The 16,851-nt window shown below is 49.6% G+C and overlaps 1 protein-coding gene across 4 annotated transcripts; it reads left to right on the plus strand.

Moving 5' to 3' along the window:
- Positions 1-2,172: 2,172 nt before the first annotated feature.
- Positions 2,173-16,789, plus strand: A4GNT (alpha-1,4-N-acetylglucosaminyltransferase). Of its 4 annotated transcripts, XM_083848476.1 has the most exons (11): positions 2,173-2,325; positions 2,748-2,802; positions 4,003-4,174; positions 4,623-4,656; positions 6,312-6,411; positions 8,060-8,194; positions 10,149-11,366; positions 11,522-13,292; positions 13,686-13,893; positions 14,036-14,485; positions 14,967-16,789. In XM_083848476.1, the coding sequence occupies exons 9-11, from the start codon at positions 13,789-13,791 to the stop codon at positions 15,576-15,578; spliced, it is 1,167 nt and encodes a 388-aa protein (XP_083704602.1). In that variant the 5' UTR covers positions 2,173-2,325; positions 2,748-2,802; positions 4,003-4,174; positions 4,623-4,656; positions 6,312-6,411; positions 8,060-8,194; positions 10,149-11,366; positions 11,522-13,292; positions 13,686-13,788; the 3' UTR covers positions 15,579-16,789. The 4 variants fall into 4 exon arrangements, with proteins under 4 accessions (XP_083704602.1, XP_083704601.1, XP_083704603.1 ...); XM_083848475.1 differs by lacking the exons at positions 10,149-11,366; positions 11,522-13,292; XM_083848477.1 differs by lacking the exons at positions 10,149-11,366; positions 11,522-13,292 and having other exon boundaries at positions 8,060-8,187.
- The last annotated feature ends 62 nt before the right edge of the window (positions 16,790-16,851 follow it).

Below are 16,851 nucleotides of genomic sequence, written 5' to 3' on the forward strand. Positions count from 1 at the left end.
AGATGAACACTAAGGGAACCCACCTGGTTCCCGGTGCCACTGGGATCCCGGTGGCAGCTGGGACACCGAAGTCGTTGTGAGCAGCCAAAATGCAATTTTAGGGGAAATCAGTGCCTGCATTACCTGGAAAGCCAGTGCAATTCTGTTCTGTAACATCTGAGAACTGTGACGAAGCAGCAGGCTTGGAAACAGTTTTAAAATCATTACCTGACTCTCTGTCGTCCCATGCAATTTTCCCATCCATCTGCCAGTCATTTCATAAGGTCGAGAGCAAGGACGTGCAAGCATGCGGACCCAGCACTCCGTCCTGCATCTAACTCTGGTTTGCTGTCCCCACAGGCAGATGGCCCCACTCACCAGGGCTTCCCGAGGGGACCTTCCCCACCTGGACCATCCATCCCCTTGGTGAACCCCAAGCCATTGCCATTGCCACCCTCCTCAGCAGAAGACTTTGACGCCCGCCTCCAGCCCCGGGGTCTGCATAGTCTTGACAGAGGCAAGCATTTCCTACAGACCAACCCATGGCCTGTCTCCTTCCCTAGAGGGCACCAGCGCCCGAGCGTTTGGGAAGGCAGCGTGAGCCATGATGTCTGTGCCACTGGTCGTATCCAGTTCCAGATTCCCAACCGCTTCCACCAACACCGGGTATACAAATCCCCATGGCAGCTTTTCACACCTCAGCCCTCTGCAACCCTGGGGACCTTTGAAAGTTCTCCTGCCTCTCATAAAACATTGATCTCGGGGCTTTTAAACGAGTGGCAGACCCTGAAACCCCACCTCTCGCAAGCTGTTCTGTCCCTACTGGCACGAAGACAAAAACAAATGGGCTTTCATTTCTGCTCCACTCTTGACAGTAAGAAGAGGGATGGGGCATGGGGTGGGACCTTTCATTGCCTTTAACGATGGTGCTGATTTTGGATGGGCAGTGAAGGTCACTGAAGTTTTGGAGGGCTAACTGCCCCCCGGTCCCCTTGGCAGTGGTGCTCGGCTGTGAAAGCGATGCTCTGCAATGCTTCATCCAGGGCTGCAACGCCTCCATGACAATATTTCCATCTCTCCCTGACTTTGATGAGTCACTTATTACCTCTGCTTTTTTTTTTTTTAAGGGCCCCCAGTCTTTCCTAGATCATGTTAACAAGACAGCTATGGAGAACAGTGGCCCTGGGGGTCTTCATTAGTTCCTCCTAGATTTATGTTCCCTTCCAGTTTAATACAGTGTTCTGGGCACGGCTGCTCAATGGTGGGGTCATGGTGAGTTTCCAGGGGTCAAGACCTTGATCTTGTTATTTATAGCTACACGTTAGGGGAGCTCTAAAACTGCATTTAGTCATAGAAAGGCCCTTGCATGGAAAACGCTGACAGCTGGAGGGATATCTGCACAACCACGTTCAGCATCTACGCGGCGCTCCAGGCATAAGGAGGTGCTGCGGGATGGAGCTCCAAAGGGTTTGCAAAGCCAGTGCTTGGTCCTGCAGGGAAACGTGCAGAAAGTGGAGACCCGATGCTCACAGGCTTGCACTGCTCAAGACTTTGGGATTGGTGTTGTCTTTTGGTGGATCCCGGGAGGGGAGCCCAGTTTCCACCCATCCCATAAACATTGAGATCCTGCAAGAGTTTTGCCTTTGCCCCCTGGCTGGAGACCTGCTGCCCTCCCCTGCTGAGCACTGCAAAGCAAGCTGCAAAGACAATTCTTATTCTCTCCTCACTGCTTTATTTCCCAGGGCAGGCGGTTTTGTGCTGCTCTTTTCACCCCCATGCACATCCCACCCCCTTCCCCACTGCATCTCTGTAGGGCATCTCCCGCACGTCCTTTCTTTCAGCTCCTCTTGCTGCCGCTGGCGGTAGGTTTGGGCTCTGTTAGCCATGGAAATGCTACCACCTTCAGGATCCCTCTGCACCTTTCCTCTCCCATCAGGGAGGCAGCAGCTCACACGCCGCAAGCTGCTCTCAACACCGGGTCTCCTGACAAGCCCAAGGGTGATGGGCAGGTTACCAGAAAAAGCGCCCATCAAATGCTCAGCTAAGAAAAATAATCACAGCTGCATTCAAATGAATACATCTTGATTTACACCACTGGGTCTACATTAATTTGGAGCAGCTGGGGCCAGGCTTGTTCATGACTACTATAAAAAGAGATTCTGCCTGCTAAGCCTCCCTCTCTTACAACTCTAACCTGTAATTTAGTAAGTGAGAGATGACCTAAAGAAATTCCCAGGTAGCTGTAAAATGAGAGGGAGAAAGAAATAATTTTGTTGTGCAGGCTACCACTGGCAAAGAAGTGATTGCGCTGGTACCTAAAAAAAAAAAAAAAAAAGAGAGAGAGAGGTAAGAAATCCAGAAAATAACAATAATAATGCCTGAATTTCAACATTCAGGAGCTATTGTAATGGTTTCTAATTGAATGAAGGGTTACTGTGGAGTGCTAGAGCCTGCATTTCTCTGAAACAGCAACCTTTGGCAAGCTCAATATTCAAAAATCCCCCTGAAAGCTTATTTAAAGTGACAGAGTTGTTCTAGGTTTGAGGAATAATGAGCAGATTCTGTCTTTTTTTCAAAGACTTAAAGAAGACTGAGAATTTTATCCTGGCATAAATTTTTGTTGTAGCATGGGTGAAACTGGGTGTCTCCCCATTTGAGAAAGATGCTGCAGTGATCAGAAATGATGTGTGGGGACACAAAGGAGCTAAAAGCATTTCTTTGTCCCTCTCTGTTTTTTTGTTTGTTTTTGTTTTTTTTGACATTAACAGGTGAATTTTATACTCATGGAAAAGTAAGGTACACGCCAAAGAAACTGGAGCCAAGGTATTAATTCTTAAGGCAAACACATTCCCTCGGTTTAAAGAGATAATTCTGTGATCAAGACTTATTAGGATTAAAGGCTCATTTCAGCTGAATTGATCAGATGGCTTTTGGGTGTAATTTAAACTAAAAATACGGGGAAGGGATAAGCAGACTTTATTTTTATTTAAAATTGTTTTCTCTTCCTCTGCCATGCACCCATGTGTGCACATTCACACTTACTCTGATCAACTTTGGCTGCTTTTGTATATTTTTTGGTATACTGGGAAAGGTGGTTTAGCCTGGATCTGCAATGGAGATAGCAACGCCTTGCTTCTCATCTGCCTTAATTTAATATTCTTCCTTCCACTGCCACCTGCATGTTTTCACTCCTGAGAAATGAAGGCTGGTGGTCCAGCACCACGCTGTTTGTGCCACGTGGGGACAGATTTAGCTTCCACCGTCATCCTCGGTTCACAGTTGCAATCACTGATATTTCTTGGAGTACGTACCAAAATGTGTCCAGACGCTGCAAACCAGTGCTGGAAGAGGACAAGAGAGCTGCTCTTAGGTGGAACAACATTGCCATCTCATGGTATAGGTGCAGCCCTACAAAGTCTGCAGGGATGCTCCCCTCCGAGCCATCGAGGTTGTGAGTCTCGGTGCAGAAATCCATGTAAGCAAGGGAACTTCACTGCTCTGCTCCCAGCCTTGCACAGAGCTGGAGGTGGCCAGCCTTCATGGGATAGGTGCCAAGATGGAGTTTTCAGGCACCCACCAGCAACCTCTTGCACCCCGGCTCCCCCGTGCCGATCCTGCTGCTGTCCCCGTGCCAGCCCCTGCTCTCTCCACTTCAGAGTTCTTCTGTTAATTCTCATTTTCTCAAGCTCCGCTAATAATTTCCCATGTGGCACCATATCAAATGCTTTATTGAACTCTAGATAGATTAGATCTACCAAATTTCCCTTGTCTGGAAAACCAATTATCTTATCAAAGGGAGATGTCAGCACAGTCTGGCACAAACTGCCTTTGGTAAACCTGTGTTGCACTTTATCTCATTTTTCTCAGTGCCTTTAATTAATGTTTCCTTTAGCATTTGTCCTACAATCTTGTGTATAACTAAAAATGGGTTAACGCCTCTGTAGATGGCTAGCTCATGCTTTTCGTTTTCCTTATCATATTTTACTTTTCTTATAATCCATTTGCTTTTGGGGGTTCAATCAGTGCCTTTTCACCCACGGGACTCATCAGAAATGTGCTTTCCCCTCTGCACGCGAGGCACCACTTGTCTCCAAGCAGGCTGGAGATTTCCTCAACCCCTCAGGCTTCATCTCAGTGCACTCCAGAGTTCTGCCTCCAGATGTGGCTGCTCTCACTCCTTCCCTTTTTGTTCCAGGTAATGTGTGCCCTCACTCCCCAGTCAGTGTCACTCTTCCTGACAAAAACAGTCTGTTTAATTTTGGGGGAAATGTTTTCATTACCCTTTAACCCAGACCTGCTTTTGTGGCTGGCTGTTCCCATTTCTGCACACTTCTATGTATAATGCTACATTTTTTTCCCCCTTCCTCCTTACATGGGTGCACCCAGCCCTAGCCGTCCCCTCACTTTGAAGCTGTCCCATTTTGCTGACCTACTCTTTTTGTCTGTCCCTGTCAGCTCTCCATCCACTTTTGCTGCTCTGGAGATCTGAAGCCTATCTCAGTCCCTCATCTCAGCATAAGCTTCCCCAGATTTTAATTAAAAAGCATAAACTGAGCCAGTTCCTGCTTCATCAGGACAATATCATTTTGAATGGACAAACTTTCTACTAGAAGTCTAAAGCCAAGCCCTTTCTCCTTTCACAGTTCTTGTGGCATTGTGCTGTGACAAATGGGATGGGTAAGTGAAGCTGATGACCATAATTTTCTGTGAATTCTGTAGAAGTGGGTTAAGGCTGGGATGACTGTTTGGGAAATGCTCTGGGACAAGGAAGAGCATTGAGGAGGAGGTGCCCAGCTCGAGAAGAGCTGGGACTTCAATTTCATCGTCTCTTAGACTGCTGCTCCACCAGGGCTCTCTGGTCACTAGCAGCAATGTGTGCTAAGGCCGAGAAAGGAGGTGGCATGTGTTCCTCTTGGATTTCTTCCAGGATTTCCTAGCCTGTAGGTAATCCTGATGCAGTGCCAGCTTCAAAGCCCTTTCTCTGGGCAGCTGGGTGGGGTCCCTCTCTTGAGAGCAAACCTGCCCCCATGAAGGGCATCCCAAAGTGAATCCACGAGCCACCTGGTGGTCTTCAGCTTCACCAAATCAAGGGCTTCTGGACTTGAGGTTGGAGAGGAAAGGTAGCTGGCCGGAGTTACAGCAGGCCAGTGGATGGCTGTAGGCAACTGTCCATCAGTGTACCTTGAGGACAGGTGGCAAGAGGGGGAGATCACAAGTTGTCCCTGCAGGATAGAAAATACCTGAGCTGTGAAGATAACTCTGACACCTCTGCAACTCCAAAGTACTTGAAAAAATTATTCACACCCTTGGGAGAAGAGAGGTCCCCCACGAAACGTGCCAGTGCAGAGGGCTGCTCATGGTGAGGTGTTGCTTTCTGTCATGCCATGAGTGCACAGGAGGTCAGCAGGGCAGGTTCCCTGTGGTAATTCCAGCCACTAAAATGTAATTGCAACTTTTATCATCAAATAAAGTGACATCACTGAAATGAAGGTTGTGTAGAAGGGAGTGGTTACACAGCTGACAGGGCGAAGGTCTGCACCTTGAAGAATTATTCCAGATCACTGGGGGAGGAAAACCTGAATTCTGGACAGGAACATGTTGAGAGTATTGTAGTGCAGCTTACCAGCACACCAGGGCCATAAGTTTAACTTTTGCCTGGCACTTGTGATAAATGCCCCCTCCAGCTGACCCAGCTATGAATGGGTCCTTGCTCACACAGGATTTTTGTGAGCATCTTCAACTCCCCAGCCTCTTTGCTATTGTGCATGCTTTAAAAACAAATGCGCGCACACACACAAAAAGGAAAATGCAGCATTCTCAGCAGTCTGCTAGTTAGGCTCTGGCAGATGCTCAACCAAATGTTGTATTTTGGCATGGTGGGATCCCATCTTTTTTGAATCCATCCTATTGGACTCATGTCAGAATACACTGACAGCGTATATTGCACATAATGCTGTGGCAGATCTTCGCCTGGTGGCACCATATGGGCCACGTGGGGAGAGGTCAGGACAGAGCCTGGCAGGGGCAGAGCAAGGGGACTTGCTAATGGCAATGGGGAGAAGCAACCGGGGTGAAGAGGGTTTCATTGCTTTGGCCATAAACCCTGCTGCGATGGCAGGGGAGACTGGCCCGTGCTAGGACTCGCTGGAGAGCCTCCCAGGCAGCTCCGCAGCCACTTTGGCTTTTTTTTTGCCAGTCCCCAGGCTGCCTGCTTGCTGGAGGAAAGCCATCCATCAAGGCTGATATGCTCTACCCACTAGCTATCTAGATTTAGCTTATGAGTGCATAATTTACGGTCAGTTGGTTTATCTCTGCTCTTTGTCAATGCACAGCATTTTGTGGACTTTCTTTCGAGGAGAAAAAACCCTGGTACTGAAGTCATCCAGGAGCAGTGAAAGCCCCACCTCCAAAGCACACAGGGCTGGTACTGAGGTGAGGAGGCTTGCAGGGGCTGAGGGGCGCTGGCGGGGCTTTGTGGTGGAGCTCTGGGGCTGGAAGCAAAGAGCCTTACGCCCTCCTGTGCGGTCCCTGCATCAGGAAGCCGTTCTGCTGAGACTTGTTTTTGCTTTCTTCCCTCTGCACAGAGGATAAAGCGGGCAGAAAGTGTGAAGCTGTTATTAGAGGCAGCGCTCCAAGCAGTCGAGAAAAATCTCAGGGAGAAGCATGAGTCATGCGCCCCAAACTAAATTTACCTTAAAAACTGGTATTGTTATACACAACCTCATAATGACTTTATTTCTGTTATGATTGTTGCTGTTGTTCTGGTTATTACCTTTCTCACTTAAAAACAAAACAAAAAAACCTACCCAACCCTGTAGCTACAACTACAGAAATATTATTTGCTTGTATTATTCTTTAGGTGGTTCCTGTGCTGGAGGCAGTAAGTAGTTACAATCACTCAGACTATAATAGAGAAATTCATTCCAATAATAATAATAATGACATCTATTATTTTTGAAATACAAATCTGATGAGTTCATGAATATAGAAAGCTCTGGGTGCTGGCTGTCTGTAAAATGGTAATAAAGCGAGCGTGATTTCCTGATAGATGCCTGCCGCAGGCTTCCAGCACGCTCCCTCCAGCTGCGCACCCATCCCTGCTCAGCACCCAGCTGCTGGGAGCCACCCTCCAGCAGTGGGGTCCTGCCTGCCCACGGTGGGTGCAGGCTTCATATCCAAAAAAGTCCTGGGAGGGTGATCTAGTGATGCAGGTGTTCTCTTAGAGGCACAGTAATCACTTGTTCTGTCATTTTCCAGCATTTCTGGGGGCTGGGAGTGCTGTGGGTGCAGCAAAGTCATGCTTGGAGCAGTGGGACATGGGTGGGCTGGCTCTGGACCACCCTGCTTGGGGGCTTTGTGGGGGCTTTGCCCCGCAGGGACTGAGGGATTGGCACTGCCTGGAGCTTGGGGGCTGAAGTGCAACCTGTAGCAGATAAACTACAGGTTGGCACATGCTCTGGGCAGAGGTAACAGAGCTGTTCCTAATGGGAGGGGATTTTTGGATTTTTTTTTTTTGCCATGTGAGGCCCATGAGGTCTAATGGTGTTTGCTTTCCACACACCAGCACAAAAAGCTTCTGTGATGCAAAGGCAGACGTGGGAGCCACCAGCCAAACTGTTCTCCTCTACACGGTTCTGACAGTGTTGAGTCTTCAGTTACCAAACCCTCGGGTTTCTGTGGGCCTGTTTCAAAAAGGCTGTCCAGTACAGAAAACACTTAAAATCGTATCAGCACTTTGGGGAACTAACTGATGATATATAAACTAATATTGTGGAGGTTGACTACATTAAAGTGGAGGAAGGCTATAATATTGCACAGGTGTTTGCAGGGTGTGATGCTATCAGGAGCTGGGGAGCTGGAAAAAGCTTGAAGTGAAATTAGGCAAAGGAAAGTAAACACTTCCCCTACTGCAGATAGGGTGGCCGACTTTTTAGTTGTTACTCTGGTTTTATCTCTAAAGCTGTATGGACATTGCAGGTGTTAGGGAAATGAGTATGGAAACCTTTAAGCACAAATGTATTGCTTTACAATTGCTTGTAATCTGGCGCAATTCAGCGCCTTGCATTCCTTTCTCCAATAGTGTTTCCTCCATGTGTTAGTCCCTGTGGCACGGCCACCTGCTGAATCCACCGAGGAACTTGCCTTTGGGTCCCCCTGTTTACAACAAAGTGCCACCAGCTTCACCTCTTCCGCTCTCTCCGTATGCATGTAAGGTGTAAGTGATTTATAGTTTTCCCACGAAACATTTTGTTTGTTTGTTTGTTTTTTCCCCTAGAATTGCTAAAAGCATTGTTTTGTAACTTCTGTTGCTCAAAGAAAGCAAACGAATTTTCTACTAGGTCAGCATCGTTCTGAAGAAGGCACAAGCTTTCAGTAAATGCCCAGAGCTATATGTGCTGAGAGTTAACCGCAAGGGGCCCTACAGGGATTTGTGTATGAAGGAAGCAAATCCAGGCATGTTTCTGCCCCTATTTCTGAAACATTCAGACTGGTCTTCTGGGGATCTTACTCAAAACCAGGTACTGTGGGGTGAGGAAGGGCTTGGCCCCCTCGTCTTTGCCCTTCTGAGGCCACAGCTGGGTTCTGCACCCAGTTCTGGGCACCCTGGTAGATCAAACACTGGAATATCAGAGAGGGTGTAGTGGAGGGCCACTGTGGTGCTGATGGAGGACATGCAAGGAGGGATTGAGTGAGATGTTTGCTCAATCCAGAACAGAGGAGGTGAAGGTGGGGGAATAGGGGGTGTCTAGTCACTGTCTATCCCTATTTATAAGAGCTTATAGGGTAGACTGACCCAGATTATTCTTGCAAATGTGCAGAGAAATGGTGAAAAGCTGGGCTTTTCACCTGAGTTTAATCTTCATGATGTCCTGAGGTGGTCATCAGCCAGGCTGAAATTGCCTGGAAAGGTCTTTCGAGCTGCTTTTGCAAACAGCAACATTAAAACATCCATTAAAAGTAGGTTTGGGGGGCAAGGATACTTTTTTTAGGAGACCAGAGCCCAGCCAAATGCTGGGGTTCATCAACAGAGGTGCAGGGGACAAGCAGAAGAACCCCCGAGGACAAAGTCTGCCATTCCTCCCTTGAAGTACCTCCTCAAGCACTCCGACCAAGCTGCAACGTGAGCCCTCTTGATGCCTTCCTCCCTGTGTGCAGGAGGAACCTGTGCCTTTGGCATCCTGGGCAATCTGCTGCAGGTGCTAACACCTGCAGGGGGTTGGACCAGGCAGCCCCCAGAGTTCCCTGCCATCCTCGCCTGTTCTGTGGCTCAGTTTCTATAACTTCTTTTCATTTCACTGGTGGTCGCTGCTCCCCCGGGCTATAAGTTTACACTGCCCCCAGCAAATTCACCTCCTAATGCCGGGTCAAGGGGCTGGTGGCACATGGAGGTGATGGGGCAGCCAGGACGGGAGGGGGATGCTTTCCCACTACCTGGAAGATAAAAGATGGGCTGAGACTTCTCATAACAGATGGCATCTGTTTCTGTGCGTGCCTTGGTGTTTACGGATCAGTGCACCCTGTAGGCTTGGCAGGCACTGTGTTGGAAAGGGGTGGATGGATGGAAACCTCCACCCCCAGAAGATCTTGTGGCTGATCGTGTGCCGTGCTATTTTGCTGCGGGACACATTGTGAAAAGATGGACCCAAGCAAGTGTTTGCCAAAGGAGAGCGTTTCTGGGGAAAGCCGAGGTGTGTCGGGGCACGGGGGCTCCTTCAACGTCACTCCCAAGGGACTTCTTTGTAATGTGAGCCCTGGCCGTGCTTTCTCCCTGGGCGCTATCTGCTGATTAAGCCCTGGGTATCTTGATACCTTTCCATGGGACTGTTTGCTCTGCCTGGCTGAGGCAGCATTAATGCTTTCACATCCTCCGTCAGCAGCCTGCGGCAGGAAGGGAGCACGCGGGAGCGCAAACAGGGCTGGGGGCAGACCCAGGGCCCTTTGCACCTGGCAAGAAGCAAATGGGCACACCCTGTCCTCTTCCACGGCGAAGTTTTAGAAGGCAGGCAGGCTTTTTGCTGCCACGACTGGTGGATGGGATTAGCCGAGCGCTCCTTGGTGGTTTGTTAGTGCTAAGTGGTAGCTGATGATGGAGAAAGATGTTTTTCTGGGTGGCGAGTGAGCATTTTTCTCAAGCTTGAGTGCTTCAGTGCTAGTGCTCGCCTTTGCAGGGGAAAGCCTTTGGGCCACTCATCCCATATCCTGCACAATGTGCAAGGCTGCCAGCGTCCTTTGGCTGGCAGCCCTGCTACTGCATCTGCCATGGGTCTACAGCCTCACCAAAAGCCCTGATGAGAAGGGGAAAAGGCAGCATGAGGGATACTGCAAAGAGCCTGGTGGCTGGGCATCTGCATCCCAGAGGGTGCTCTGGCTTCCTTGCGAGGGCCAGCACAGGTCAGGGTTGCAGGAGGGATGTGCCAGAGGCTTCTCTGTTGGCTTTATGGCTCCATCTCTCTTGGAAATCCTGCCAACCCAGCACAGGACAGCTACTGAGAGCCAAGATGCTGTTGGTCTCCTCCCAAAGGGCTTTCTGACGTCTCTGATGAAATTTGGTAAACACAGCCACACTCACAGTGCAAATGAGCGGCATGTATTTAAAAGCAATGAATTAAACAATATCAAACTCCACAGCCTTTTTGCTCAAGTTTAAAGTGACCGTGGCTTGGCTGACCCTCCATGTTTCCACCATAAATTAACCCACAGTGAGGTCCAGCCCTGTGGGTGCTGGGTGTTAGTCTGCTGCTAAAGTGCTGGTTGGATTAAATAAATCCAGCCTGTGCTGGCACAGAGTTCAGGATGTGGGGTGTTATTTGGGATGTATTTGTGTGTGAGGCCCCAGTGAATGCTTCCAAGCAAGGCAACAGCATCCCATGTCATTTGGGGAAAACTCTTCTTTTCTATAGGGCAAAGACCTACACAATGGTGCAAAATATATCCAGAACAGCCCTAACGGAGGATAAAGAGAAAAAGCTAAATATTCTGCAAAGTCTCCTTTCCAGGCAATAGGGAATAAAACAGCACCCCAAAAGATGCAATCAGTCTGTTTTTTGTGCCTGCTTGGCTCCATCCCCCATCTCCAAGACCTTTGCAGAGCAATTGGGCCACTTCACCCTGCGTGCTCCTGCATGCCTGCACCTCTGAAAACACAGCCCAGCTCCTGCCTCAGCGTTATCTCAGTGCACCAAGAATGCAAACACCAGAGCTGGTAGAGTGAAAGCCATGAGGCTGCTCCAAGCCCTGGCAGGGGAGAAGACAGTGCAGAGGCAGCGCGGCTCCTCCAGCATAGGCAAAGGGCTCTCCACTGGCCGTGGACGCCTTCCAGCCTGCTTCAGCTTGGCCTTCCTTCCCTGAGGATTGCATGCTCTGCCATATTTTTTTCCAGGCAAGAGGTGAGTTTTGCTTTATCTATAAAAATGTCGGCTTGTGGAACTGGAACATGAGTGAAAAGTGGTGTGGGAAGGAGCCCCTTTGCTTGCGTGCGTTGCTGGAGGTAGGGACAGCTGCATTAATTAGTCTGCAGTCACTACAGAATATTCTTCTACAGGGTTTCCGTTTGATAGAGGTTTCCAGATATGCCTGGTGCTAAAGCTGGAAGGAAGCTGGCTTTGAAGTGTGCACACATGCACTGACTTGATCGTAGCTGCAATTTACTTGAGCACCTTCTGCAAAGACATTCAATAAACCCATGCAAGCTCAAGCGCTGCCATGGGTGGAATCAGCGTCGGGGTTATTCCCCGGCAGGAGGAATAAAGACAGTCGCCCTGTTGGATGTGTGCAGACCCAAACGCAAATCCCACTGGTTCTGGGAGGAAAGCCCCCAAATTCCACTGCACCTCCCTGCTGCACATGTCCCGCAGGCACCCCGGAGGAATGACCGCACAGCGCACGGCGTTCCTAGTAATCTCTTGTAGGCTCCCACCCGTCTTCATCCCGCACTTGAAATACTGCAATTGCCTGGAGAAAAGAAATATCTTTACAAGAAGGGCCATCAAGCCAGCGTGCCGTCTGCTGCAGCCAAAAAGCAGCCCACTCAGCAGGGTAATCTATTCAATGGCTGGGATTTATTTTTAACGCTCGGCTCTGCAGTCCTTTTAACTCGAGCAGAGAAGTGAACATTTTGATAACAGCAGCCTCCAGGTCAAATGTGATGAGAATTCGTAACTCGCCACAGAGTGGGTTTTGGAAAACCAACCAAGCAAAACAATTTCCCAGAATGAGACGATGAAGATTTGCGTTTCTCTGCACAATGTTGTACACGGAGCTGATATCTGTTGGAGTGTCTGCTTATTCTCCCTCCACAATTTGCAAATAAAATGCCTTCTGGACTATTTTAAATTTGAACAGCTATTGCAACCACGGCTCTGCCAAGCTCCTCATAAAGACTCGAGACATCGGATCTTGAGGCCATCGAAGAAGAAATATTAATCCTGTAATGGGAATGTTCGGATGGTCCCGTTTCTAATCAAAGCCAAAGGCTGGGTTTTCTGCTTCAGGCAAGGAGTCTGGCATCAAGATTTTAGAAACTGCAAGGAACGGGAGGGAGCTCCAGCTCTGGGATGCATGGGAGCAACCCAGAATGAGCAGCAGGGATGGCGTAGGTCAGAACAGGGATATGGAGGGGAGAAAAAGCCCGAAAATCTGCCCAAGCTGAGCTTCGTGAGGGAGCTGCTAGGATGCAGTTTTTATTTTTTTTTTCCAAATAACTGGGAATGTGTCAAAGCAGGTCTGAGAGGAAGGAGAGGAATGTGGAAGGAAATTTGGTGTTGCAGCATTATTGGCCTTATCGGTGGGTTCCAGAACATGTTTCTGAAACTGTTGGCTCTCCATTCCCTGTCTGTAGGGAGGCCCTGGAGGCAGGGGCTGGGCTCCTCTGCACAGCGTTGGTGCAAGGAGACAAAGTGGGGGGGGAGAGGGGGGTGAAAAAAGAAAAAACAATGATTAAAGCCAATAAAAAGCAGCATCCCCTTCCCTGCAGGCTGCAAACTTTGCTGGCCTTCTCCAGAGGATTGTCCCCACGGTCCTGCTGGTGGCTGCAGCACCTTCCTGCTCCCCCCTTATATTTTTCCCCATTGCTTTTGCAGGAGCCTGGGGCATAGTGAGAGAACTGTTTTGGCAATGGAAAACAGCAACATTTGCTATGCAGCATGGAAAGCTGTGCTGATGGGAACAGTCATTGCTTTAATATTTAATTTGATGAGATCTAGCTCTGAGAAATGGAGCAGGAGCTGCCACAGCTTCAAGCTCAGCGCTTCCAGGGGAATTTCCATGGGGTTCGCTACGCTACGGACTTATCTATATTCTGGCTGGGTGACATGGTAATGCATCTCATTAGCTAACCGAGCACACAGAGCTGCGTTTCCTCCCGTTCCCTTTAATTAATCAGGCTTTCAATGCATTCAGGGGGTCGCTCGGACACTGGCTTGTCATTCAAAGCATCTCCGTTCCACCGGACCCTGGCTCCTGGGAGCTGGTTGATCTCTGCAGAGGAAATGTGGCTGCTCACGTGCAACCTGGTGGCATCTCAGGAGGGAATTTCCTTACACCATGAGCCTGTCAGTGCAATGCAGCTAAGGCCCAATCCTGCCTCTCACCAGCCAGAGCTCCCTGGTGCTGTACGGGCTCGTGCTGCTGCGGAACCAGGAGCGGGGACAGGCTGATGCACATGGGAGATGTCTCACCTAGAACCTGTCCCTTCTGTGCCCTTTCAGGTGGGTCCCATTGGCCCCAAACCATCTCTGGAACTGAGGTCCAGCCTGCAGCAGAGCCAGCTTTTCTCTCTGCATCGTCTCCTGCCTTCTGAAGTCCTGTTGCATGCTCCAGACAGTTTGGGTGTCTTCATCCAGGAGCTGGGCTTCCAGGAAGCCTGATGGCCAGCAAACAAGCTGGAAATGTGGATTTGTCAGAACTATAATCCAGGTACCTCCTAGCATTCTGCTTGTGTAAAGCCACACGCTTCGTCCTTATATCTGCCTCTCTCCCTGCAGCCTCCATCCCTGCCAGGCTGCACTGCTGGTCCTGCTAAGCCATAACACTGACATGTATTTCTGCTCTTCCTTAGCATACATGTCCAAGGCACAACCCCAGAGGCCAAAGGAAAGCAAGAATGTTGAAGAAGATCTACATATGCCTCTGCTTCTTCTTTGTCTCGGGCATTTTGTATGAGATCTCCTTGCTGACCGGCTGCTTCTTCTCCTGTATGCCTGTGCCCAAGCACTTCCTGACACCTGAGCAGGTCTTGAACCTGGGAAAAAGCATCATCTTCCTGGAGACGACGGAGCGCCTGGAGCCGCCCCCGCTGGTCTCCTGCTCTGTGGAGTCTGCTGCCAGGATTTACCAGGACCGGCCCGTCATCCTCTTCATGAAGGGGCTCACGAACGACACGGTGTTGGACTCAAACTCCAGCTATGCAGCCTTCTCGCTTTTATCTTCTATGAAGAATGTCTTCCTTTTCCCTCTCCAGATGGAAACCATCTTCCAGGAGACCCCCCTGCTGCAGTGGTACAACGAGGTGAGAGTTGTGATGAGGGGGAAAATGGAATGAATTATAGATGGGGGGGGGGTTGCTCGGGACGAGGCTCAAAATGAATGGAGGAGCGTGGGCCTGGCTATGTGAAACCAGTCACTTCTATTTTTCTGGTTCAGAATAGGTTTATTTTTGCCATGTTTTGCAGCGTATTCATCTATCTGTTTATTGAACACATTATCAGCATTTTCCCACTATCTGGAGAATCAGATTTTTGGCAAATGAAATGTTGGTAAAAATAGATTGCATACGTGTTTTGATAAAACAGAGCTTAATAGTCTTGCTCAACAGAAGCTAGTCTAACCAGGCGTGTTGCACGAGTCGTCTGAGTGCTTGTGAATGCTGCCATGCTGGTAGAGCACCACCCTTTGTGGTGTAGGAATAGTTTCACGGTGCTGTTTGACGCCCGATGGGGGATGTGGTTGTTCTCTGGTAGCATCACTGTCTTGCCTCTCCAACTCTGCAGGTAGACCCAGAGGAGGAGAAGAACTGGGTCCACGTCAGCTCTGATGCCAGCAGACTGGCTCTCATTTGGAAGTACGGGGGCATCTACATGGACACGGATGTCATCTCCATCAGGCCCATCCCCGAGGGGAGCTTCTTGGCGGCACAGAAGTCACGGTTCTCCAGCAACGGGATCTTTGGCTTCCCTGCCCACCACAAATTTATTTGGGACTGCATGGAGAACTTTGTTCTCAAGTACAATGGGAACATCTGGGGGAACCAGGGCCCCTTCTTAATGACAAGGATGCTCAAAACCATCTGCAATCTCACCGATTTTGAAGGCATTGAGGACCACAGCTGCCAGAACATCTCCTTCCTAAACCCACAGCGTTTCTACCCCATCCCGTACCCAGCCTGGGGCCGGTACTATGACGTATGGGACAAAAACCCCGATTTCAACCACTCCTACGCGCTGCACTTGTGGAACTTCATGAACCGCAACCGGAAAGCTGTGGTTGCTGGCAGCAACACGCTGGCCGAAAAACTGTACAAAACCTACTGCCCCACCACATACGAGGACCTGATCAAAAACGCGGAGCTGAGGGACTTCTCAAGCTATGAGGACTCTGTGTGATGTGTGGAGAGAAGAAGGGGAGTGATCCTTCCAGACTTCCCTTGTCCCATGGCCGAAGCATGGTCACCGCTGGTGGCAGCAGCTGGGCTCTGTAGGAGAGAGACCTTTTCATAACCACTGTCCCCGCTCCCCAGGGACACTAAGGAGCATACGCAGAACGGTGGTGGTTATCCATCAGACATAGCCTCCACTGACATAAGGACACCTTTGCACAAGTGGTTTAGGAAATTAGGTTCTGTTTCCTCGTAGGTGCTCAGAAACCAAACCTTACTTAGTCAAAGGGATGTGTGGGCCTTTCTGGTGAGCTTTCATGACAGGGAAAGTTCCTGAAGAGTTGTGTTGGCCTCCTGGGAGGGATTTCAAATGCACCTCTTGGCATTACTGGCAGCTACAAGTCTGAGGAGTCACAGACACAAGGGGCCTTGGACTGGGATGAGGGCTCTGAGCAAGTGTAATGCAAGTGTATAGCAGAGGATGGACGACAGTCATTACTGATGAAAAGTAGCCCAAACTACTGTCTTCATTAATCTGTGTTTTTTCTCACGTGAACTTTATACCCTACGTTTTTGAGAGGGACCTATCACTGCAAGTGAAAATAAAATGGGTAGTAAACCACCACTTCTCCGAGCTTGCTTTCACCTGGAAAAGTCCTCCTCTCTTTAAGGATGTTTGCAGTCCTGCACCTCTACTTTGTCTCCTTTCGGGAAGGGGCTGCTCTTGCCCGGCCCTGGGGTCAGTTCTGGCCACAGGGTGTTGTCTCCTGAACAGGAGGTGCTGGGGCACCACGAACTGATGGCACCAGCCTGCGGGTACTCCCAGGTCCCATTGAAATCAATGGATTTCAGCTGCCCTGAAAATGGGGCACAGCAGCTCCAGAAAAGCCCTTTCTGGAGGCTTTAGGAAGGTCACCCATCTCCAGACGTGCCACCTACTTTTGCTTTCCCTCTCCTTTCTGGGACATCTTGCAGTGCCTATTGCCTTTGTCCCGTTCTGTCTTGCTGGCCTCCTGCTCACCCTGGAGGTGCTGGTTCCTTCGGGATTTGCTATTGCCGAGAGCCAGGATTCCCAAGGGCCACATCTCCCCACCAGCCTCTCTGAATTCTCTCCATGCTGCTCCGTTTTTAGGGCCAACGCGAAAGAGAAAGGCCCCATTTAATCCTAACAGGCTACCCCGTGACATTTTTTTTTTCTGCAAGAAAGCAATGCATCCCCTTGCATTTACTCCCTCCCCTCCCTGAGGTAAAGCAAATCCACCTAACACCACCATGAAAAG

Source organism: Anser anser, assembly GCF_964211835.1.
Source record: "Anser anser genome assembly, chromosome: 9".
In the NCBI taxonomy this organism is placed as follows: Eukaryota; Metazoa; Chordata; class Aves; order Anseriformes; family Anatidae; genus Anser; species Anser anser.

Coding starts and splice junctions, on each gene's coding strand:
- A4GNT (XM_083848476.1), top strand. CDS start 13,789: ATGCTCCAGACAGTTTGGGTGTCTTCATCCAGGAGCTGGGCTTCCAGG. Junction 13,894..14,035: donor TTGTCAGAACTATAATCCAG/GTACCTCCTAGC, acceptor GCTCTTCCTTAG/CATACATGTCCAAGGCACAA. Junction 14,486..14,966: donor TGCTGCAGTGGTACAACGAG/GTGAGAGTTGTG, acceptor CCAACTCTGCAG/GTAGACCCAGAGGAGGAGAA.